Source organism: Polypterus senegalus, chromosome 12 (assembly GCF_016835505.1).
Source record: "Polypterus senegalus isolate Bchr_013 chromosome 12, ASM1683550v1, whole genome shotgun sequence".
Classification (NCBI taxonomy): Eukaryota; Metazoa; Chordata; class Cladistia; order Polypteriformes; family Polypteridae; genus Polypterus; species Polypterus senegalus.
This window is the reverse complement of record NC_053165.1, coordinates 109181601-109205912: the sequence shown is the minus strand read 5'-3', so window position 1 is coordinate 109205912 and position 24312 is coordinate 109181601. Positions and strand designations below refer to the sequence as shown.

The following is a 24312-nucleotide window of genomic DNA, read 5'->3' as shown; positions in this document are numbered from 1 at the left end:
GTATATAAATTGTTTAGTCTTGTGATATTACTTTTGTCAGTATCTCCATCCCTCAATCATTTTTATAATATTTCAAATATAATAATGTGTGGAGGATAAAAACCAAGAGAACGTCAGTCAGGCACAGAGCTGCCTACCTGGTTAATTACTAATCTGTCAATGGGCAAGTCAGCCAGATCTGCTACTTGTCGAGCTAAAGCAAACAACCTGGCCTCCAGCAACTGTTCCAGAATCTTCTGACACTCCTTCTGCAGGGCCTCTATTGAGTAATTCTTTGGTAGAGAAAGGTCAATGAGAATTGTTGTGTCCTGTAAGATTTGACTGAGGATGCTTAGTTTTTTGAAATCAGGACCTAAGTTAAGAAAAAAAAAAGACAGCAGAGGTAGAATGTCATCACGTTTGGTGACCTGTAAGGTAAAGGCCTCTCAGTTTTAAAGATAATAATAAAACAAGCAGCCACTAAACAGACGATGGAGACTTGATTCATTTTGTTTGTTTTAACACATGGATTTCTTTAATATGCTAGTGCACAACCAACACAGCTGGCTTTACTGACATTAAATGACAGAATAAGTGTGAAGTAAAATTCATCAATAAACTGTCCTTTTAATTTTTTTTATTCCAGAAATCAAAGCCCATTTGCAAACCTTCTTCTCACAATTTGGATATTTAACATGTTAAGACTACTTTTGCCTTGTTTGACAGACAAAAAGTATAAACCCATAAGCATCACAATTCATTTTCATATTTTTTTAGTGGTAGCGGTATACCTAAGATGAGTGTGCCATTTGAATGGGTGTAAATTAAAATAAGAGGCTTAATGAAGGCGGCACAGTTTGCGCAGTGGTAGCACTGCTGCCTCGCAGTTAGGAGACATGGGTTCACTTCCTGTTTCTTCCCTGCGTGGAGTTTGCATGTTCTCCCCAAGTCTGTGTGGGTTTCCTCCCACATTCCAAAGACATGTAGGTTAGGTGCATTGGCAATTCTAAATTGTGCTTGGTGTGTGGGTGTGTGTGTGCCCTGCAGTGGGCTGGCACCCTGCCCGGGGGGTTTGTTCCTGCCTTGTGCCCTGTGCTGGCTGAGATTGGCTCCAGCGGACCCTGGTGACCCTGTGTTAGGATATAGCGGGTTGGATAATAGATGGATGGATGGCTTAATCAAACCCTTTATGACTGTGTAGGTTACACCACCATACTGACTCGCCACTAATATGATCTTCAAGTTCTCTGATGGTAGTTCATGAATGCTTAGATTAGAAACAATGAGTAACTTAGGTCGGTCCCCAACACAGGGATTTTTCTTTTGTTCATAAAACTCCTCACTGTTTTATTCTCATAAAAATGAAAAAACTACTTTAATTCACTCAAATTCAAAACTTCAAACTGCCCACTTGCACACTTTTAGTGGGAAAACGTTGGGAGAATTAAAAGTGATTGAGGTTGATAGTTCATAAAACATTTAAAACCAAAAGTATATTAAAAATGCATGTGACTGCTTCAACAATAATTTGGATTAAAACTTAATTAACTATTTTCCTTTAACGTCATGATAATAAAAGCCAAAATCAAAGTTACATGCATATTTATAAATAAAAACAAAAAAAACAGATTAAAAAAAAAAAATTTGCATCAGAAGTAAGTATGCATACATCCATTGAAATAAAATCTCATACTCATTTAGAAACTGGAACCTTACCGTGGCACCGCCAGACAGAGTCTGTGTCGGCCAGCAGCTGAAGCACCTTCCTCAATTCATACTGAGTCTGACACTGCTGTAAAATCAGGAAGGGCAGCAGCAAGGCATGAGATTCAAGCCACTGTACGGGTATTGGAAAGGAGATTTCAGAGTTCTGTGATTTGAGCTGAGAACAGAAGGAAATAAAAAAAACTCAGACAAACAAACACAAAGTATGGCTCATACTTCACTTCCTACAAGCAGTTACAGTATTAGCAGATTTATAAGCACCACCACTACTAGAGTTTTCAAGACAGAAGCAGGGCCTTCAAAAAGTATACAAGCCCCTTCACTTCTTTCACATTTTTTCAAGTTGCAGCCTTGGGTTAAAATTGTTTAAATTAATTTTTTCCTCATCAACCAACACTCAGTACCTCAATGACAAAGTAAAAACAGTATTTTATATATATTTGAAACAGTATTAAAAACAAATAAATGAAATATTCTATTGACACAAGTATTCAGATCCTTTACTCAGTACTTTTTTGAAGCCTCTTTGGCAGCAATTACAGCAACAAATCTTCCTGGGTTTGATGTGACAAGTTTGCACACCTGGATTTGGAGATTTCCTGCCATTCTTCTCTGCAGCAAAGTCACACTGGATTGAGAGCATTAGTAGACAGCTATTTTCATGTCTCTCTCCAAAGGTATTTAATTGGGTTTAAGTTTGGGCGTTGACATTTTCAGAATTGTCTCTAAGCCACTCATGCATTGTCTTTGCTTTGTGTTTAAGTTCATTGTCGTGTTAGACGTCCAGGGTGCTCTGGAGCAAGATTTTATTAAGGATATCTCTGTACTTTGCTAAGCTTTCTCTCAACCATGTCATATTTCCCAGTCCCTCCTTCTGAAAAACAACCACAGAGCATGATGCTGCCACCACCATGCCTCATCATTGGTTTGGTATTGCACAGGTAATGATTGGCGACTGTTGTCTTCCAGAAAATATGCCTATCTTGGTTTCATCAGACAAGAGAATCCTGTGTCTCACAGTCTGGGAGCCCTTTAGCAACTCCAAGTAGATTTTCATGCTTTTTCTTTTTTTTGATTTTTTTTTTTAACTGAGTTAAGGCTTCTGGCTGGCCACTCTTTAATAAAGGCTTTGTCAGCTGACTGATGCAGTGATACTGTCCTATTGGAACTTCCTCCCTTTGCCACACAGGTTCTCCGACGCTTAACCATATGGTCATATCTCTCACAAATGCCCTTCTTCCTTAATTGCTTAGCTTGGCCGGGCACTCGCAACTAGGAAGAGCTACAGTTTCTATAATGTTATTCAATTTAAAATTATGGAGGCCACTGTGGTCTTGGGAACCATCAATGGTGCAGAAATATTTGTGGCCTTCTCCAATCTGTGTCTCGACAAAATCCTGTCTCTGAGCTCTGCAGGCAACTCCTTTAACCTCATGGCTTGTTTTTTACTCTTTTACACATTATCAACTATGGGACATTCTATAGACGGGTGTGTGTTTTTCCTGATTGTGTCCAATCAATTTAATTGAACAATAATTACAAACAAGGTGTACAAACATCTCAATGATGATCAACAGAATGGGATGCACCTGAGCTAAATTTCAAGCACCAGAGCAAAGAGTCTGAATACTTGTGTCAGTGGGATATATCAGTTTTCAATTTTTAATAAATTTGCAAAAATTCCTAAAAGCCTGTTTTTGTTTTGTCATTCTGGTGTATTGTGTGTCCCTTGATGACAAAAATGACTGTAATTAATTCTAGTGCAAGGCTAACAAAGAATACTTTCTGAATCCACTGTATTATAACAGTGGAATCAAACGGTAAAGTTAGATGAAAATGGTCAATGGTGGTAATGTGCCTCAGTCACTGGACCCTGGTGCAAAATACAAACAAGGAAAGGTAACTAAAAGCAAACAAACATTGAAAATGTATCACATGCATCTTGACTATGCAGCTTCTTTAACAGGAGAAGCAGGAAATTTTCAAGAGGTACAGAACAAACAAGAAAAATGAGAGACATTTTATAGGATTTTAACAGCCTGCTAATTATGTTAAAGAAATTCTCTAAAATCTGAGCACTAAGGATGGAGGGAGGAAAAGAACAGGGAATGTTTGAAGGAAAACATGACAGTGTGTGCAAAAATAACAGTAATAATGCAGTTTTTGAAAACCTATAAACCCCTACTGTAAATGTCACATGCTCACTGTGAAAACTCATATAATGAACCACAAGGTACATTATGTTATTTTTTGTTAGTAACCTAATCCGAGAATTGCAGTTTAAAATATTGCACATATATCATACGGTTAATAAAATACTATGCAAGTTCTTTATTGTAAGTGATTCCGGTGTATCCTGTAAAGGGGGCTACATAGTCTATTCAACATTTATTCTATGATTGTGTATTTGTCAACTCCTTTTGGTTAGATCTTTCTCTGGACTTGAGGAAAAACAGATACCCCTTGACCGTTACGTTTTGATAATGTCTCCTTTAGCTCAGATGGACACTATATAATTACTTAATTATTATACAAGTTCAATTTTATACACACAAGAGGAGATTCTCCAAAAGGATACCATCAAATATCTTAGGTACGCACTGATTATTGAATTATTATGTTTGGTACTGATTTTTCCTTCTCTTTTCCTTTACGTGGTGTTTAAAAAAATGTTAGGAATGTCTATGTTACATTTTTTGGGATAGGCAAACAAAAAGGTAAATTACATTAGATTAATGATGAAGTACAACCAGGTACTTAAGTTGAACCCCCAGTCAAGAAATCAAATCTTACCAGGAAAAAGTCTGAGGGACCCTCTAAAACACACAGGCAAGAAACCTTAGCCAAAAGGTCTTAACTATACAGGTTAGAGTACTGTGTTCTAAAAAGGCGTCAGGAAAAGGAAGAAGATTACAAAAAACTTACATTTATCAAGCACTTCTGGAACTCAAAAAGCTTGCATTTGGCAGCAGTGTAGTCCTTGTATTCACTACACTGCTCGTACATTTCCAACATGAAAACCATTGGCGATTCCTAAAAGAAAGGATACTAGCAAATACTATATCATAAAAGTTGTGGTTAACATACAAGGAAGCAGAAAAAAAAAAAAAAAAGACAGCAATCATTGTTATGCTGGTTACGCAAGAAGTGTCAAATGACAAAAAATGATTTTCACACTGAATATCCAAAATCGTGTTTTTTTGGGGGGAAAAACATTAGAACAAACTTATTCAAAAACAGTCTGAAGTTAAAAAATTAATTAGATTAATATGTATGGTCTGTTTAAAGCTGCTGCATTATCTGAGAAAGACCAGCAGATTTCAATGGGGAAAATAAACTTAATACAGAGGCTATGTAAACTCACAAAAGATAGTTCCATTAAAGAACATATGTGTAAAAACCAAGAGGAGGTCATTCAAGTTTGCCTGGACAGCTGAAGGCAAAGTTGTCTCGATATTTCATTCAGAGGTGAAGTAACTTTCAGCCACAGAGTTGGGCTTATGATATTAAGTGCCAGCAATTAGTAAGTGATTAACACAAAATATCTTTAACACAAAAGATTAACACAGAAAGATCTTATACTTAACCATTTCAGTTGAGCAATCAAATAATGTGAAGTTTTTAAGTATTTGCAAAACACATACCTTCTGAAAAAGCTTAAAACCTCTTAAAAGTGGCTTGACTCGAAGGTTTTTAAGGAGCACTTTGAAGATAACTGAAAGGTCATGTAGATCCCAGGCATGCTGATCCATACTCTCCTTTACATGACAAGTGGCCTCTTGCATGACATGTTCATCCACAGATGTTAGAATCCAGACACATAGACACTGTAAAACGTCTGCACCCTGTCATTAAAATGGTAGTGAATGATCAGTGCATGTACTCTAGATAGACAGACAGATAGAAACCTTACCACCTATGTGTAGGCTGGGATTATATGCGTATAATGTGTTGCCTAACCCACCCACATGATGAAACACCTGGACTAGGACCCGAGTGCATTGGGTAACACCTCAGCACCACACTGGAACAGTGTGATGTTCTTTTATGGTGGTTCGAGTGCCAATCCTGACCAACAACCCATAGGAGACTGGTAAAAGGCTTAATTTAACTTTGATATTGATCTACCTGTTCACAAGCAGCCAGAACACTGAGGACTGGGCAGTTGTGGCTGATTGCCTCACAAAGAAGGTACCTCCATGGTCTAGGCTTGTCCTGACTAAGAAGCAAAACATGGAAGAGCTCATGTGGGACTGCCTTCCTACGTGGCAAGGACATCTTCAAAGCATCAGTGTCCTGTAGACATTTCTTCTCCTCCTCCTCCTCCAAAGGCACCAACTGCAGATTTTCAAAGGCCAATGACAGGTGCTCCTGAAGAACAGGGCTGAAGTACTTCAACAAACTTTTTACCTAAAGGAATAAACAAAACATTTGCTGTTGTGCCTGATGTTTTTCCATCATCAAGTCCCATGCATCAAAACGAAATAAGGCTGTTAATGCAAATATACAGAGTCTATCTACAGTCTTTATGTTAAAAATGGATAAAATGGTTTTGCCTGATACTGTATGCTTCTCCACTATGTCAATGGATCATTTACAGTTTTGGAAAATCTTAGGAAAAAACAACAGAGAGTTCTAACCTGCTCAGAATCATAATTGTGAAGCTGGATGAAGATGAGGAACTGTAGAAATTCATTGTCCCAGGCACAGTGTTGTAGATAAACAGTGCTGAGTGCCAGCTCATGAACTCTGCAAAATTGTACAGCCAGGGCCCATTCCAGACTGGATTGGTGGGATGTTCTTTTAAATATGCAAGACAAAAAAAAAGAAAATCAAAAAAGTCAAAAAAAATCTTCCAAGACTATGAAACAACAATGCTCTTAAAAACTTCTCTACCTGAAAGTGACTGCATGCACTAAGCCATTTAAGTATGACCAAATCATCTATGATGTATCAGTATTATAATATGGTTATCGGTGTCAGCCAAAATAGCAAATGTTTAAAAGATTAAGATCATGTTGTGATTCTGATTATTTAATTTCTGACAGGGGTTACTGACAGGGTAAGGGTAATTACTTTGGCAATTCTAGGTCAAACAATTTAAAATTAATGTTTCTTCTATATTAAGGAAAATTTTTTATACCTCCTAGTTTAGCTGTAATTTAAATTGGGAGTGTTACAGTTATCTGAGAAATGAGTAAGTGTTTTGAAAAGCTTAGAGTAAAAAAATCCATTTCTCAAACAACTCAAGTGGCAGAAAATACTTCCGCTAGACAGCTAGCACAAATCAACCAGAAATCCAAAACTAAACAGCTAAAATAAATGAATCGCAAAGTTGGATGTGGTTTATCTTTTGAATTTGTTTTTTTCACTATTGGAAACCATCACAGAAAAATCCTCCACAATCTATGGAACTCTTAATATGACAGTCATGGAGACTGTCTTCACATGCAAATTCCATAGGGGAGACAACATGTCTTATAGTACAATCAAACTTATGCTTAATTTCGCAATGCACCATTTTCTGATTTTAAGATAACCTTTCCTTATCCAAATATGAAGTTTTCAATACAACTCATAATTACCCTACTTAGATGTTTTTGAAACCTGTAAAGTTTACTATTGTTAACTGCTCTGTAACGTACATCTGGATAGTGCACACCAGCAAATGAGTCTTCCATCCATTTTCTTAACTCATTTAATAAATGCAGATGAGAAGGAATCCCAAGTCTGCCTTAGCAGCAACAAGTGAAAGACCAGAAACAACCCATGATGGACTGTTACTCAGTAAACAGACATGGCATAAGTGGGCTTGTCTTAAATTTGTTATATAAAATAATAGGTCGTATTAATGTAGCTGTTCATTATTTAGTCATCACACAGTGCACATAGTTGTGTTTTCTCTGTCACTGCTGAAAAGACAGGGGTCAGTTCAAAAGTCCATTTAATGTAGAAGAAAGTTCCATCTTTACCTGCTGAATTGACTCCTCTCGATGCAGTCCTGTATGGCCTCCTCAAGCAAAGTCAGTAAATCTTCAGCACTTTGTTTATCTGCATCCACTAATTTAAAGAGTTTTTCGGCTTCAAATGGAACAGAATTTGACAGAAAACATTTACTTTTGTACTTCTGTGCAGATTCAAAGCATCTAAGTACAGTATACTAAATGTTTCACCTGCAAGGTTACAGATACCTACTTGAATGGAAGCCCCCTTCCTTCCCTAGCTTTTCAATAACAAAGTAGCCTTATTTAAAAAGATTCTTATATATGCTGATTGACTTGATACTCTGCAATTAACTGATGAAAGGGTGAAGGAAAATAACAGCAAGCTTATAGGCATGATGGAAAAAAAACAACACAAATCAGACATTTTAATTCTCTTTTTTCCCCCATGAGTGTAAAAATCTGTGTCTAAGTCTGCATAATTAATAAAGGTTAAGAAAAATTATAAGCTCCAGTTATGACACTCTAAACATGATCTACTGTATAAGGGGCATTATGACATCAGTAGTACAGTGATTAATGTATGCCGCTAAGTCCACCTTTAATGGCAACTCAATAGCAAGGACTTCCCAAATAAACATTTCAAAAGTTGTCCAAAACTTCGCAGTACATACATAAATACAGATGGGAATTTGTTCTGACATCTGTGACTAATCGGGTCAATTTCTTTTCTGTTTAAAGGACCCTTGGTTTCTTAGTGCTGAAGCCTTTTTTCCAATGTTTGATTATCTTTAAAATGTAATTCTGACTGATATACAACAACAATGCTTGATATTTGGTATACCAATAAAAATCTATATTTATAGCTTTTTCATATTTTTGAGTATTCAGTTATAATTTTTGTTTGGAGGCTTAATGTAGCTTCACCATAGGCGGTTTAAAAATGTGCTGTGTTGGTAGAGTGCACTGTATTCCTTCTTAATACTAAATAATTCAACAAAAAAAAATATACAAGATTATCTGCATATTTGTTGTCACCCTGACTGTCCTGAGCAATAACAAAATCTTCAGTTAAGATATGGCTGCTTGTGCTACCACCACCAAAAGAAAGTTCACCATATTACATGTGATGGAGTGAAATCAATGCTTTTCAACTTCAGATCTATCCTTTAGGCACTGCATTCTACATGGACAGCATGGAAAATATAACTCATTTATCCAACACAGGTCAATACCAGATTCGGAGGTCCTCCTGGATTGTCGCCTTCTCACATTAGTATGGTTTGTGTGCTGCACAAGCCGTTGAAGGTTGGAGAAACCTTATATTAGCTGAGATTTGTGCAACGGCTTGGCTCCAAATTCATCACCACTATATGGGTTTAATTTATAGTGCATGTAGTTGTTACATCAATCATTTGGCTAGTCTCACAATCCCCTCTACTCTTATTTGCGAACAAAGTCTTAAATTACTTGAATGCCTTGATTTAATTAATCATTTTCATCCACTTACATCAAGGCACAGATTTTCAGCAGAGGAAATTGCTTTACATTTGGATGTAGTAATTAGCATTCAAAGGGCTTCACATTTGACTATGAAAACATAGTTGAAAATGTTGAAAAAGTCAAACCTATATTGGATCAAATTGTACAAAGTGGATCACTGGTAATAGGGTGCAATGAGGTTAAAAGTCAATCACACTTAAGTAACCGTGTTTTTTTAAGTGTTTGTTAAAGGACACTCTGTCTAATACAGAAAGCCAACAATATTTTAATCTCATTCACATCATATTGATCGTTCCTTTCCTCGCTTCCTTTCAGATGTTTCAGTCTTTCCCCATACAAACATGAAAATCATTTTTGTAAGATACTAAGCCAGTGGGTCACACTCTCATGCTAGGAGTGCATCTGTTGACTATTAAAAACAAGACTATTGTGCACAATTATTTGGTGCATATACACCAAACTAACATAAGTCAGTGTTTATCTGTCTGAAACTCAGAATCAAGCTGAAACAAACATCCACCAATGAAAACTTCATATGCATAGCAACAAAATGGGAGCCTGCATTTGTCTCCACACAGCTATCCTACTCCAAAGACATGACATCATGCTCAATTAGTAAGTCTGGTTTGATAATGAACACTAGGAACATCTGCAAGTCAGACTACATCTTGTCCATGTACGAGCTGGAGCTTTTTCATGGGTTCTGGCTCCTTCTCTACCAGGTCTGGTCTGCCTGCGGTGTCCCACTCACACTTTCAGTGCCCAACTGTCAATGTCCCTGACCACCACGCCTTTCCTATATGGATCACTTACCTACATGCTCACCAGTGTAACACTATGCCCAGGCTCCAGGTATAACACCTGGAATAACTAGTTTTGGTTTTCAATTATCTGGCTCCTCTTCCCATATTCATTGTCTGAATTTAACAGTCAAAGTGGTGCACAATATCAAGCAACATTGCTCTAACAGTCATTTGGGCATATAAATGCCTAAACACCAAAATCCTCTGAGCAGCAAAAAATGTAACCCATAAAACTTTAGTTGGGTAAAAAAAAGACTTATCAAGTCACTGCTTCCCAAATTCACATACACTATGTCAAAACATACTGCCTCTAGAGGTAGAATGCCGTCCTTCTATATGTATTACACAGCTGCAAATATCAAAGATCTTACCAAGGCTGTCTCGTAGGGAGTTTTGTGGAGCAACTTCGTTGCTGTTAGTCCAGTGTTTGAAAATCAGGTTGCCAACTTGTAAATCCACTCTAAGTTTAAGGCTGTCAACTCCTAGCAGCTCACAGAAACAAACACATGCTGCAGCAATAACAGGCTGGTCAAAATTTAGAAGTCCAAGGCCGTAAGCCTCACAGAAAGCCTGCTTAATTCTTAATATAAAAAATAAATAAAAGTATTATTAGATCTGCCAAAGCAAAACACAACATGTACTGCATCCATTATATACAATGAAAACTCAAACAAAACCCATATGGTCTTCAGTCACAAAATCAAGAGGATTAAATGATAACAGAACTCACGCCTGAATTGCAGAGTTGGTCTTTGAAAGCTGCTGTACCAGGAAGGTCCCAAAAGCAAAAGACGGGCGTCCATGGTGCAGGTAATGCAGATAATCAAGGCGTTCAGCAACCGCATACTTGTTTACAAGATCAATGCTAGCAAAGTGTGGCATCTCTCCAGAAGATTCTGTAATCAATATGAAAGGAAACAAGTAGGTTGGAATTTTAAACTCTACCGGGCAGTAGACAATATAGTACAATTACCATTTATTAACTAAAATATATATATATACTAGCAAAATACCCGCGCTTCGCAGCGGTGAAGTACTGCCTAAAATTTTTTATTAAGAAGAAAATTAAACCTTTTTAAACTGAGGGAAAATATACCAATGTTTATTTGTTAAGGATCTCTTTGTATACCACATTGTCAGTTCGGCCCTCAGGTTGTAATATGACCAAGCTGTGCGCTGAGCTTACTCTTGAGCATGCAGTGTACAGTTGGCCATGTAAAAAGTTGCTGCTGTCATAATCAGTTTGAGTTTCATGGTTTTTTTCAATTACGACAGCATTTGCAGGACTTGTGTTGAAGTGACATTCGGCATCTGTCAAGCGTTATAAGCATACAACTGGTTTCATCGATAACTTCACATCCAGCTTTTGAGAGTTTAAACATTCATAAACATCAAAGTGTCCACTACTGAAATCGTCACCTGTGAATCTAAGATGTTTAAGAGGCATTGGCGGTTGTCAAAAGGTGTAAAATATTTGGCCATTTCGGTACACCTGAAAGCGACAACCGAACAATTCAGCGGCAGCCATCAACTCACATGCAGAACCATAGGTGAAGGCATTTCACTCTTATAGTGTTCCTGTGTAGTATAATTATCTCCTGTACCATCATCAGTCCACACCTTGAACCTGTCCCAGTCATTCAATACATTAGACACAATGTTCCTCCGGATATCAACAGTGAGCCTGATATGGCCGTGCAATATGGAACAAAAAGAATGGAAAAGGTAGGTGCCATCTCCGGGCATGGAAACCACTCGGTAAGTGACAGTTCTTTGATCGATGGTGATCACCTCGATAGACATGTTAATGTAGGTACAGTTGGAACGATAAAGGAAATGGGTACCTGAACAATGTAAAGTAAGTCTAAAACACCTACACAATAACTATAATCGTAATAAACAAACAATAAAACAGCGGAGAAGCCATGGATTAAATAAAAAGGCTGCATTTATCAGCAGGGAGACGTGAATCGCGTGGCGAAGCAAAGAAGGGAATGTAGACACCAGAGCAATGAAAGGCCTGATATAGGCAGGCAGCCAACAACGTGGGAGAATTTGGGATGGGGGACCCAACGCCGCCTCACACGGTGACCGAGCTGCAGGCTATGGACGTATATACGTACGTAAGTAGGATTCAGTTAACGCTGGGAACCCGCGTACCAAATTTGTTGAAGATGGGCCCATAAGTAACAAAGACCGTTGGAAAGTTCAATATGGCGGCCGACTGTGGCGTCATACCACCGAAATAAGTACGTACATCGGTTTTGGTTAGCGCAGGGAAGCCGCCTACTAAATTTCGTGAAGATGAGGCCATAAATAAGAAAGTTCAACATATATATATATATATACAGTAATCCCTCCTCGATCGCGGGAGTTGCGTTCCAGAACCCCCGCGATAGATGAAAATCCGCGAAGTAGAAACCATATGTTTGTATGGTTATTTTTATATTATTTTAAGCCCTTATAAACTCTCCCACACTGTTAACATTATTAGAGCCCTCTAGACATGAAATAACACCCTTTAGTCAAAAGTTTAAACTGTGCTCCATGACAAGACAGAGATGACAGTTCTTTCTCACAATTAAAAGAATGCAAATATATCTTTTCTTCAAAAGGAGTGTCTGCATCAGGAGAAGAGAATTTAAGAGAGCGCGCGAGCGCTCACAAAGAAAAGCAAACAATCAAAAAATCAATACGTGTCCTTTTAAGTTTGCCGAAGCACCGCAATAAATAAAGCGGCATTTTTCAGAGGAGCATCAGTATCTTCTAAGCAAATAGCCTTTGTGCAAACAGCCCCTCTGCTCACATCTCCTCCGTCAGACGCAGAGAACGTCAGAGAGAGAGAGCGAGATTAAAGCAACAATCAAAAAATCAATACGTGTGCTTTTAAATATGCCGAGCACCGCAATAAAGTGGCATTTTTTAGAGGAGCGTCAGTATCTTTTAAGCAAACAGCCTCTGTGCAAACGGCACCTCTGCTCACACCCTCTCCGTCAGGCGCAGAGAATGTCAGAGAGGGTGAGAGAGAGGCAGAGACAAGCAAACAATCAAGCAGTCAAAAGAATAATCAAGCATATCTTATAGCACTGAGGAGTTTTAGTTAATATGTAATACATGCTCTGATTGGGTAGCTTCTAAGCCATCTGCCAATAGCGTCCCTTGTATGAAATCAACTGGGCAAACAAACTGAGGAAGCATGTACAATAAATTAAAAGACGCATTGTCTGCAGAAATCTGCAAACCAGCAAAAAATCTGTGATACTGTATATATTTAGACATGCTTACATTTAAAATCCGCGATAGAGTGAAGCCGCGAAAGTCGAAGCGTGATATAGCGAGGGATTACTGTATGTGTGTGTGTTTTATATATATATATATATATATATATATATATATATACACACACACACACATATATACAGTCTTTGGGGTGCGAGCAACTGTTGCTGGGGGTGCCAGAATCCATTAAGGAAGAAAAATGAAAACATTATTTGTACAAAATCTTAATTTATTCATCCATTCCTAAATAATTAAATGGGCAGGCTATTTCGTATCAGTGCAATACGCGGTTTGTTAAAACGGATGACTCCCGCTCTTACGTGCAAGTCTGCCTGTATATTATGAACTATCGTATCTGTTCAAGTTCTATTTAAATTTTAAATAGAAGGAATTTTTATTTAGTCGACAGAATATTATTCCGGAATAAATCAACTCAAACCTTAAATAACTTATAATATTTTGCTCTCCATAAAAATATATCCTGTCTAAGTAATAGAAGTTAGAAATAAAGTAAACGTTAAAAGAACAAACATTCAAATTTCTTTACTCTTATGTAATTTTATATAAAAAATAAACTTAAATTTTAAATATCCCAAAAGATTTTGCTCTCGGCGGCACGGTGGCGCAGTGGTAGCGCTGCTGCCTCGCAGTTAGGAGACCCGGGTTCGCTTCCCGGGTCCTCCCTGCGTGGAGTTTGCATGTTCTCCCGTGTCTGCGTGGGTTTCCTCCGGGCGCTCCGGTTTCCTCCCACAATCCAAAGACATGCAGGTTAGGTGGATTGGCAATTCTAAATTGGCCCTAGCGCGTGCTTGGTGTGTGGGTGTGTTTGTGTGTGTCCTGCGGTGGGTTGGCACCCTGCCCAGGATTGGTTCCTGCCTTGTGCCCTGTGTTGGCTGGGATTGGCTCCAGCAGACCCCCGTGACCCTGTATTTGGATTCAGCGGGTTAGAAAATGGATGGATGGATGGATTTTGCTCTCCATAAAAATATATCCTGTCAAAATTATACAAATTCAAATATGATCATGCTGCATAACAAAACCTGGAAATATAAATAAAATTTGTTCTTTTCAGCAATAACAAATCAAATCATTCAGTTGTCTTTGCTCATATGTCATTTTATCAGAGCGGATGCCTGGCATCTTTTTTTGGCAACAAGTTTGTTTATGTTTGGTGTGAGGTTCTGTGTTGTGGAGATTCTCAGGATGGACTGCAGGTGCTCATCAGTGAGGCGACTCCTGTGTGCTGTTTTGTTAGTCTTCATGACTGAGAAGAGCTTCTCACACAGATATGTGGTACCAAACATGCACAAGGTTCGAGCCGCATGTAGACGGAGCTGGAGCATTTCTGTGGGAATGGAGTGAATAAACTGTGCGAGCCGTGCAGTATCGTACTTTGCCTTCAGTGTGCCATTACACTGCAGCTCAATCACCTCCATCTGAATCTGCACAGGTGCAGTTTCCACATCGACGGCAAATGGGTTGCGAAACAACTCAAAATTCTTTTTTTGTTCTTCAAAGCCACCAAAGCGCCGTGCAAACTCAGTGCGCAGTGCACTCAGTTTATCAGCAAAGTGCGTATTTGGGAACACCGTAGTGCCGATTTGGTTCAACATTACTTGGCAACAGGGAAAGTGGGGCAAGTTGCACTGGTGCATTTGTGTCTCCCATAAAAGTAGCTTCACTTGAAATCACTTTGTGATTTTGCACGGGTAAAAACGTCTGCTGAAGTGTCAGATTCTTCTTTAACTCTTCTGCTTTCTGTATCTTGTGCATTGCATTCAGGTCTTTCAGGTTATCTTGATGTTTTGTCTCATAGTGCCGTCTTAGATTAAATTCTGTAATTACAGCCACATTAGCTCCACAAATGAGACACACGGGTTTACTGGCAATGTCAGTAAACATATACTCAGCCTCCCATCGGTTTTTAAAGGCTCTATGTTCAGAATCACCTTTTCTCTTCGGCATCGTGTGGGCTAGCTTCGCAATAACTTGCAGCATCATAAGCTAGACTTGATTAACACGGTAAGTGTTCGCAAGGCAGCTGAAGCGCTGCATTATGGGATCTGTAGTTTATTGTGTTACCAGCGCTTCATATCCCCGGCCATTAATAACAATAATATATAAAATGATCTCGCTGGTCGGATATAATTACACGCCGGGCCGGATGTGGCCTGCGGGCCTTGAGTTTGACACATATGGACTAAATAGAACTTGAAAAGATATATTTTTCAAATGTGATCGCAATTCAGATCGAGTTGACGCAACACTACAGTACATGAGCCCGCGAGCTATTGTGGTTTTGCCTGCATGCCTCAATAAGTTACCCTCCCCTCGCTCTTACTTTTTTACCATTCATCTACTGAATACACTGAGTATGGCTTTACCAAAACAATCATTGATCGCGAATAAAGTATCCATTATTCATAAAGCTTCAATTGGTGATCTGTTCTTCTGCATTAACCGCATATTTTTTCATACGTCTCAAACCAAGGGGATGCGAGGCTAAAATGAATCGGGAAGCATGCGTACATACTCAGTGCATCCCTCTCGAATTGAACCTCGACGCCGCACTAGAGGCGAAGCCTCTACTATTGCGCCAAGGCGTGTGGTTTGTCTATTTGAGCGTAGCAGTGTAATTCGGGTTTTGTTCAGCACTCTTTGGAACTGTTGCTTTTTGTCTGCGCACTGCGTCAGTTCACGTGAGCCGTTGAATCTGGTTTTATATGTCACTCGCTCGCTTCTAATTGTTTCGCTGCCTTCTTAATTATATAATGTATGTTTTCTTCAGCGGTTTTTGGAGCTCTTCCTGGTTTTCTACGTACTGCATGATTACGTGGGCGGTGTGATGATGTCACACGAAACTCCGCCCCCCCACAGCTTTCGCGCTCAACTCCATTACAGTATATGCAGAAAAATAGCTTCCAGTTATGACCATTACGCGTAGAATTTCGAAATGAAACCTGCTCAAATTTTGTAAGGAAGCTGTAAGGAATGAGCCTGCCAAATTCTACCTACACGGGAAGTTGGAGAATTAGTGATGAGTCAGTGAGTGAGTCAGTCAGTCAGTGAGGGCTTTGCCTTTTATTAGTATAGATTCTTGAATAAATCACAATAATCAAAATTCTCAATAATAATCCAATCCTCCACACCTCCCAGCAGCTTAGTCATCCTTCCTCCCAACTCGGCTCCATCTGCTGGGGTTTCCCATCGTCGTTTTAAAGTCCTTGACCCAAAAGTGCTTCTGATCCCTCAGTCCATGTGATTCTTAACACTTCCGGGTCAGGTGAAAACCTCTTTTCTTTATCCCGGAAGTACATCATTTCTTCTGTCCCTGTGACTAGGATGTACTTACGCGTTATAGTGCACATAAAAATCCTTATGCCTCTCTGCAGCATCCTCTGGAGGCCCCCATGGTATCCAGCAGGGTTGTGTAGGAAAACTCCAATGTCCAATGCCAGGAGGGCTCCATCTGGCGTTGTGGAGGTATTGGCCGGGATGAACAGCCAGCCATATCCCACAATATATATATTATATACACACACACACACAGGTCCATTTTGGCTATAGCTTTAAACACTTAACCCTCTTTTGTTGTTTTCCTATAATTTTGCCCTTTTTCTGTGTAGTTTGTTCCCTTCTTTGTATTCTAATAATGACAAAAACAAGCAGAGCAAACACTCAAGCAGATGACACAGAGTAATGAAAGATTGACTCGCTAATTAGCAAATAATGGACTAAATAACCAGAACATCTAGAAAGGCAGAATGAAATTAGCACGATTGTTTTCTTTCACAAAATATACTGTATTGGTGCGACTTTTCAAATCTATTGGCTGCTTACTGTCTGTAGTGTCTTCCTTGCATGATTGGTTGTCTAACACTGATAAACAAGGAATAAGCACACATGTAATGGCCAATTCAGTGCCAAAAGCTTATTCCAATAGCAAGTTATGGAAAGAATGTGCAAACTGAACACAAACAGCAATTGTGCTAGGATTTCAACTCAGGATTCTGGAACTGTGAAGCACCAGTAGAAAACCCTGAAGAGGCCACATTTCAGTTGTCAAACAGTTAATGACCTTTTTATTCTTATGCCTATATTATCAAAAAAATATTACAGATGATTTTTTCCTGTTTATTGTTAAAACAGTTTTTCTAATTCACAGATGCTGAAAATGTTATAACAAGTAATCTTTCATTCATCCATCAATCTATACACCAATCCATCAATTTGCCTACCCTTAAAAGTGTATTTCACCAGGGAATCCTATTGTTTCTTTAAAAATGTTAAAAGTGACAACCTGAACTATATTAGCTGAGAATAAATTGCTGCCATAAATATATAAGAATGCTGTAAAGATCCTTTAAAATCATTTAAAGGTGATTAAAATTACAGCCTTTTTAATATGTTTTAGTACTGTTCAGTTAGAAGCAGTGAGTTATCTTGAACAAATATGCATAACTAGCAAACCCTATGTATTGATGGGTGAACACTTCCTGAAAGACACAGTTGTCCAAATGGGGTTGGTTTTGAGGATATGACTGTAGGTGAATGAAAAGATGTAACTCTGGAGAGGGCAACATACAATACAGCATTTTACACGCTGCATACAGCGATTCAATTTCACGACAAACTGTTTTACACGCCCAAACAGCGATTCACATCCGCGACAAATATGATTCTTCTTAGATGGTGCTGTCGCGTCCACCCACGCTCTCGAAGCATACAAACTGCCTGGTCAGGTGCCCGCTCGCAAGAGCAACCAACAGAGACCCGCCCACCAACTGTAAGACAATGGGAGACCCCTAGCAAACTGTTCTACATGCCGCATACAGCGATTCACATCTGCGACAAACAAACTGTTTTACACACTGCCTACAGCGATTTCCATCCGTGGCAAACATGCCTCTTTTTAGATGGTCCTGCTGTGTCCACCCTCATTTTTGAAGCATACACACCGCCTGGTCATGTGCCCCCTTGCAAGAGAAGCTCATGGAGACCCGCCCACCAGCTGCCTGTGTGTGTGCCTCTGTCTGTCTCTGGCGCTACCTGTGTGCGTGCACAGCTTTCTCTCACGCTGCCTCTGTGTGAACCGGTCAGGCTGCTGAGACAGCGTCTCGACTGTTGCAGGGCCTGCATTGGTGAAGCAGGTGAGACAGAAATGAAACAGAGGCACAGGGCTTATTGGTTTTTAAAGACTGCTTCCTTCATTGTGTTTTAACCTCAGTTTTAAAGGATTGTTTTAAGGATCCCATGAGATACCCCTCGCAAACTATTTAACACGCTGCATATAGCGATTCACTTCCACAAGAAACATGCCTCTAAGAACAGTCAACATGGCTCAGAGGTGCATGTGGACTCTACGACAGACGAACATAAATGACGGCGTTTTTTCCTGTGTCATCGCGTCTGAGTTGGTGGGCGTGGTTCTGCGAGTTGTCGTCGTATCCAATAGTCTTACAGTTGAAGGGCGTGGCTCCTTCCTGCGTCCACCATGGGCGTCTTACTTGTCGGCGCTTAGTGAATTCATGCCCCTTCCAGCGTGCTTTCCATGGGTGTCTTGCCTTAGTGAATTTTATTTTTTTTATATATATATATATATATATATATATATATATATATATATATATATATATATATATACTCAAGCTTGGGAAAACCATAACACTACAAGTCTGGGATTTTTTTATTTTTATTTTATTTTAAGGCATGACTTAAGTTTAATAACAATTTATCTTTTTTTAAAAGTGTGACCATCTATTTTCAACATTAATTTCCTACAAGAACAACTGACATAGAAAAGCACACTCTGTGTCTGTTAAACACACCAGAGCTTTAACATAATTTATACATTCATTTGCTGAACCACTTAATTCACTGCTGCAGAGAACTAAAGCCTTACCAGGCAGAATTAGATGTAAGGCAGGAACCAGCCCTGGACAAGTCACCAGTCCATCATGGGGCACAGAAACATTGTACTGCAAGTTTAAATAAAAATATTTTCTTCTTTATATTGTCACTAGATGGCAGAATAACTTTAAAATAAGACCACACAAATGTCTGTGTGGTGAGGAAACCACTGTACATGATGCCTCTGATTACCTGTTATTCTTGAAGCATGTTCACATAGGTTTTATTGTCTATTTGCTAACTAGTTTATAGCCCATCAAAGTATGGGTGATATTACAGCTCTCTGAATAATTAAAATACTGAGATGTATACTTGATATCATTTAATGATGATAGGAGTTAAAGCATGTTATTAAACATGGGAACACGGTGGCGCAGTGATTGTTCATGCCTCACGCAAGATACTTGCTGCACCGTGTGCTTCCTCAATGAAATAATTTATTGCAGCCGTACTGTCTATTTCAAACGTACTAACCCCCAATTCCTGTCCTTACTTTTCTTTCTCCAAATACCCAATTGCCACACAATCAGCTCTGTAATAGACGTTCAGCCATCTGTAAGCTTAGAACGCAGATTCTTCAAAACCTTTAAGTAACATTGAAATCTTTGTAGTACATGATATATTCTATCCATCTATCCTTCCAGTGTCGCGCCAGTCCCAGCAAGAATACAGTGCGAGGCAGAAACAATCGTGAACGGAGTGCCAGCTCCTTGCTGGCGCTGCAACACCATGTCCTCACATGTTTATTTATGAACAATATAGATTATTTAAATTAAGTTAAAATTTAATTCTGTTGCATTTCATCTTAAAAATGATCTTGTCATCGTATGTAAATACGCGCTTTATAAAGTGGCTCGGTTTGTGCAATATTATAACTGTATTGCAAGTTTACAGTGAGGTAATTGTAATTATAAGTACAAACAGTTCTACAAGGAGCACTTGATGGACTGATTGGTTGCGTTTATAGTTCTTGGGATGAAACGGTTTCTGAACCGCGAGGTCCGTACAGGAAAGACTCTGAAGCGTTTGCATTATGAGAGCAGTTCAATAGACTGCATGGCTGAGGCAGCGTGTGCTTGATGGTGTATACCGATAATTCTCTTTCCGATCAGCTGCTGTACAGCTGTGATTTCCCACTCAGATACAGTGATATAAATACTCCAAGTGGTGCAGTGAGAGTAATATGGAAAAGGATGATCTGCTGTGGCAACCCCTAACGGGAGCAGGTGAAAGAAGAAGAAGGTGTAGTGAGAGTAACGATGCTAAAGCAGCTATTGTGTTTAGAATAGTTTGACCATTCTGTGGACCATTATATTGTTACAGGTTAATTACAATGAGATGCATTAAACTAATAAATAATATGCAGTTAATTTCAGTGTATTTATAAAGCCGCGTCAGGGATGTGGATCAAAAAAGGAAAGGGAAACCACACTGGAACAGTAGCATTGCTTTGATGCTGGGTGCTGCCAGTCTGCAAAACAGAGCAGAGAACTTGTGTATGCCAGGGTATGAGCTATTTGAGCGTGGAAACGTTCGTAAGTAACACTTTTGTGCGTACGCACCATTTATACATGAGACCCCTGCTCTCCACCATGGACAAATGCAGCCAACAATTTTAATTTGAGACACTGACTGAGATTTTAATTCTTCATTGGGTAATTCTGTCAAAATGTTATGTTTTAAGAAATTTTAATTGTAGTTAGTCACAGACAATCCACTACCAAAAATTAACAATAGGACATCAACCAATGCAATTTTGGCTTTACTTGAGTTGGAATGTGCTGACTGTGAAAGCTACTGAGCCACTACAAGGCTATTTGGGCTACATTTTAACTACATAACATTGCAAAGTACTGTTAAGAAGCAATGATTTAATATTGTAATTACATTAAATTACTTTTTGAATATAATTCTTAATTTTTAAACATAAAAACTAAAGTGTCTCAGTAAATATTTTATGTGTGTGTAAAAAGTACTTTGATAAGACGAGTCTGAAAAAATGTCAACCAAAATGATGGCATACAATCAATTTATACAAATAGTATCAACAGTTAAATCAAAAAAACACTTCAGCATTAAACCTATGGTTGACGCAGGATGAATAAATCACCTCTAAAAAAATATACATTTCTAATTCAACTGTATTTCAGAAAGTGGTTTTAATATCACTATTACATTACTAACAATGCAATTTTCAATCTCATTGTTAATGTGGTTGACTCACTAAAACTGTTGAGTGAAGCCTGGTGTTTCAATAGTCAGTATAATCTCTGTAATTACCTAATAAATTCTGGCATGCATACATACCAACAGTGGCCAGTGTGTTGGCAGTCTGCCATCCAAAGTGCCTTGAAGGATTAAATGGAAACAAAGCCTGTAACACAAATAAGATTAAATAAGCCTTCTCTAACTACTGCCCACAATACAAATAAATTGAAATGTTAGTACTGTATATACATTAATAAGTGCTATAATATACTATCTGGGAATGTCTGACAAGTAAAACAAATAATCTGTGAAAGAAATACATGAATGTAATTTACATCTGAACGTTTAGTGGATTTACTATCATGTGTTTAATTTTAATTTGAAATTTAAAAAAAAAAAACAGTAGCAATACCCAAGTTTAACCACAAGAGAAATTCAAATTACAATTTAGCAAGTTTCTGGGAAAATATTATAGTTTCTAGTGACTGAAGGGTATTATTCAATCTTTACTGGTTGACAGACCAAACAATAAAAGAAGGGCTTAATAGACAGGGGATACACAAATTAGGGGGAATACAATACTACATGGGTTAAAATTTTTTTTTTCCAGTTTACAGATAAGCTGGTAGACTCATCTCTAACAAAAGCATCATTTTGCCTTGTAACAGACCCTTCATACAAGTCAGCCAATGTTGCTGTATTAAAAACTGAGGACATGATTAATCAATGTTTCTGGTGCTAGATGGGGTGCCATGAGTTACCAAGCCAGAGATAAAATGCACTTTTCCCACCTAAAGGGGTGATTTTTTTTAACTTATGAAACAGTGTTAACCAAGTAGTTGCTTGGGGGGTTTGGCAATTTTTTTTTAACTTATGAAACAGTGTTAACCAAATAGTTGTGTTGTGTGTTTTCTGTCAAAGTTAACCTTATATATTATTGAGGCTTCATGAAAACAAGGTTATGATCATACATGCTGAATGGTGCACTCTATTTCATGTATTCTTTTTAATTGATTTTATTAAAAGCAAGAAACATTCCATATAATTAAATCAAGCTTAATAGAACTAAATTCAACCCCCAACCGAGAAAAAGAAAGGAAGGCCAAGAGTTAGGGTAAATCTTTAACAGTAGAAAAGAAGGAAGAGAATCCTTTTCCACCAGTAATATAAATGCTTACTCTAAAATGTTATTGATTAGATCTTGCCAGGTTTGAAAAAAGTTTTGTATGGATTCTCTAAGTGAGAATTTAAATTTTTTCCAATTTTAAATAGTATATAACATCAGTTGCCCACTATATAAAAAGTGGTGGGCTAGGATTCTTCCAGTTAAACAATGAACGACTACATGCTAGTAGAGAGGTAAAGACAATAACAGTTTGTTTGTCCTTCTCCACTTTTGGGAGTATACCAAACACAGCTGTTAATGGATTAGGAGTGATTGTGACACCAATGTCTGTTTAATAAGCATTTAAAGATTCTGGTTCCGAATGATATTAATTTGGTGCCTGCCCAAAACATACTGACCTAGTGAGGCTAGTGCTAGACTGCAAGGTTTGAAGGTTGCATCGTGCTCTGGAAACATTTTGGACAATTTTAAGTGAGATAGATGTGCTCGATAAAAGATTTTAGGTTGAATAATTGTATGCTTTGCACATATGGATCTAGAGTGAATTCATCTGCAAATAGTGATATTTTCTGCTCAAATCCTTTTCTGATAATCATCTTTATCTCAGATGCATTTTAAAAGTGAACAGCCAATAGTTCAATGGTGATTACAAAAAGCAGTGGTGAAAGGATGTATCCTTGTCTAGTACCAAGTTCTAGTTTGAAGTAGTCTGAGATAATGTTGTTAATACAAACTGAAGCTTCTGGACTGGTATACAGTAGTTTGATCCATGCATATATGCTCAGACCAGACCCAAGTTTGTGCATTGTGGTGAATGAGTAGTCCCATTCAACCATATCAAATGCTTTTTCTGCATCCAAATATAATAAGGTCTCCGGGGCGTTAGAATTTATGGGTGAATATATTACATTAAAGAGGCGTCAAAGATTGGAAGCCAAGTGTCTGCCTTTAATAAATCCAGTTTGATCTTGTAATATTACCAATTTTATCCGCCCTTCTAGCTAGAACTTTGGAGAGCATCTGTTATTCAGAAGTTTGATTGGTGTGTATGATGCACATTGTAATAAGTCCTTATTTTTCTTAGGAAAGATGGTCATAAATGCTTGGCGAAAAGTTTGAGGTAAAATTTTATGGTCTCTGTCTTCTATAAATGTTGCTAATAATAAGGGAGCTAACCTAATTGAATTTTTTTTATAAAAATCAGCAGGGTAGCCAAAAGGGCCTGCTGCTTTCCCATTCTGAAATAAGTTTATACTGTTTAGTAATTCTGAGAGTGTCAGAGGTTTATCCAGTTCCTCTGCACGGAGAGTATCTAGCGGTGTTATCTGTAATACATCAAAAAACACATTAGATCATGTCATCTTCTTTAAACGGAGTAGAATATAAGGACTTAGCACTCTCTAAATGTGTGCGTTATATTTTTATGTTCAATAGTTTATTTCTTTGTCTGTGTTGGTAATTACTGATATTGCATTGTTAACTTCCTGCTTGAGGATTTGTTGAGCAAAGATCTTATTAGCCTTCTCTCTGTGTTCATAGTAATGATGTTGTGATTTAAAAATGAGTTGTTCCATTTCTTTTCTTGTCAAGAGGTTGAATTCTGATTGCAAAGCCTGTCTTTCCCTATAAAATGTCTCATTTAAAGTCCTGGTGTGTTCTTGATCTATTCTGGTAATTTCACCGAATAAATTGGACACCTTCTTGGCTTTCAGTTTATTTTTGTGGGACAGATGTAAAATAATCTGTTCTCTTAAAAATGCCTTCAAAGTTTCCTACAGTATACATGCAGAGACCTCTGAGAATGCATTTGTCTCTAAAAAATAATCAGTGAGCTTGG

General features: G+C 38.2%; 1 protein-coding gene across 2 annotated transcripts in view; it reads right to left on the bottom strand.

Annotated features, from left to right (window-relative positions):
* spg11 (SPG11 vesicle trafficking associated, spatacsin) overlaps window positions 1–24312 on the bottom strand; it is a 92996-nt gene that overhangs the window by 23940 nt on the left and 44744 nt on the right. Inside the window, exons 20-29 of one of the 2 annotated variants that reach the window (XM_039773241.1) lie at window positions 21422–21515; window positions 10683–10848; window positions 10324–10532; window positions 7677–7785; window positions 6345–6504; window positions 5833–6114; window positions 5349–5549; window positions 4630–4737; window positions 1696–1861; window positions 138–352 (exon numbers count right to left, since the gene is read on the bottom strand). In XM_039773241.1, the coding sequence (XP_039629175.1) occupies window positions 138–352; window positions 1696–1861; window positions 4630–4737; window positions 5349–5549; window positions 5833–6114; window positions 6345–6504; window positions 7677–7785; window positions 10324–10532; window positions 10683–10848; window positions 21422–21515 (1710 nt within the window). The remainder of the gene's footprint in view (window positions 1–137; window positions 353–1695; window positions 1862–4629; window positions 4738–5348; window positions 5550–5832; window positions 6115–6344; window positions 6505–7676; window positions 7786–10323; window positions 10533–10682; window positions 10849–21421; window positions 21516–24312) is intronic. The other variant, XM_039773242.1, reaches the window with a different exon arrangement.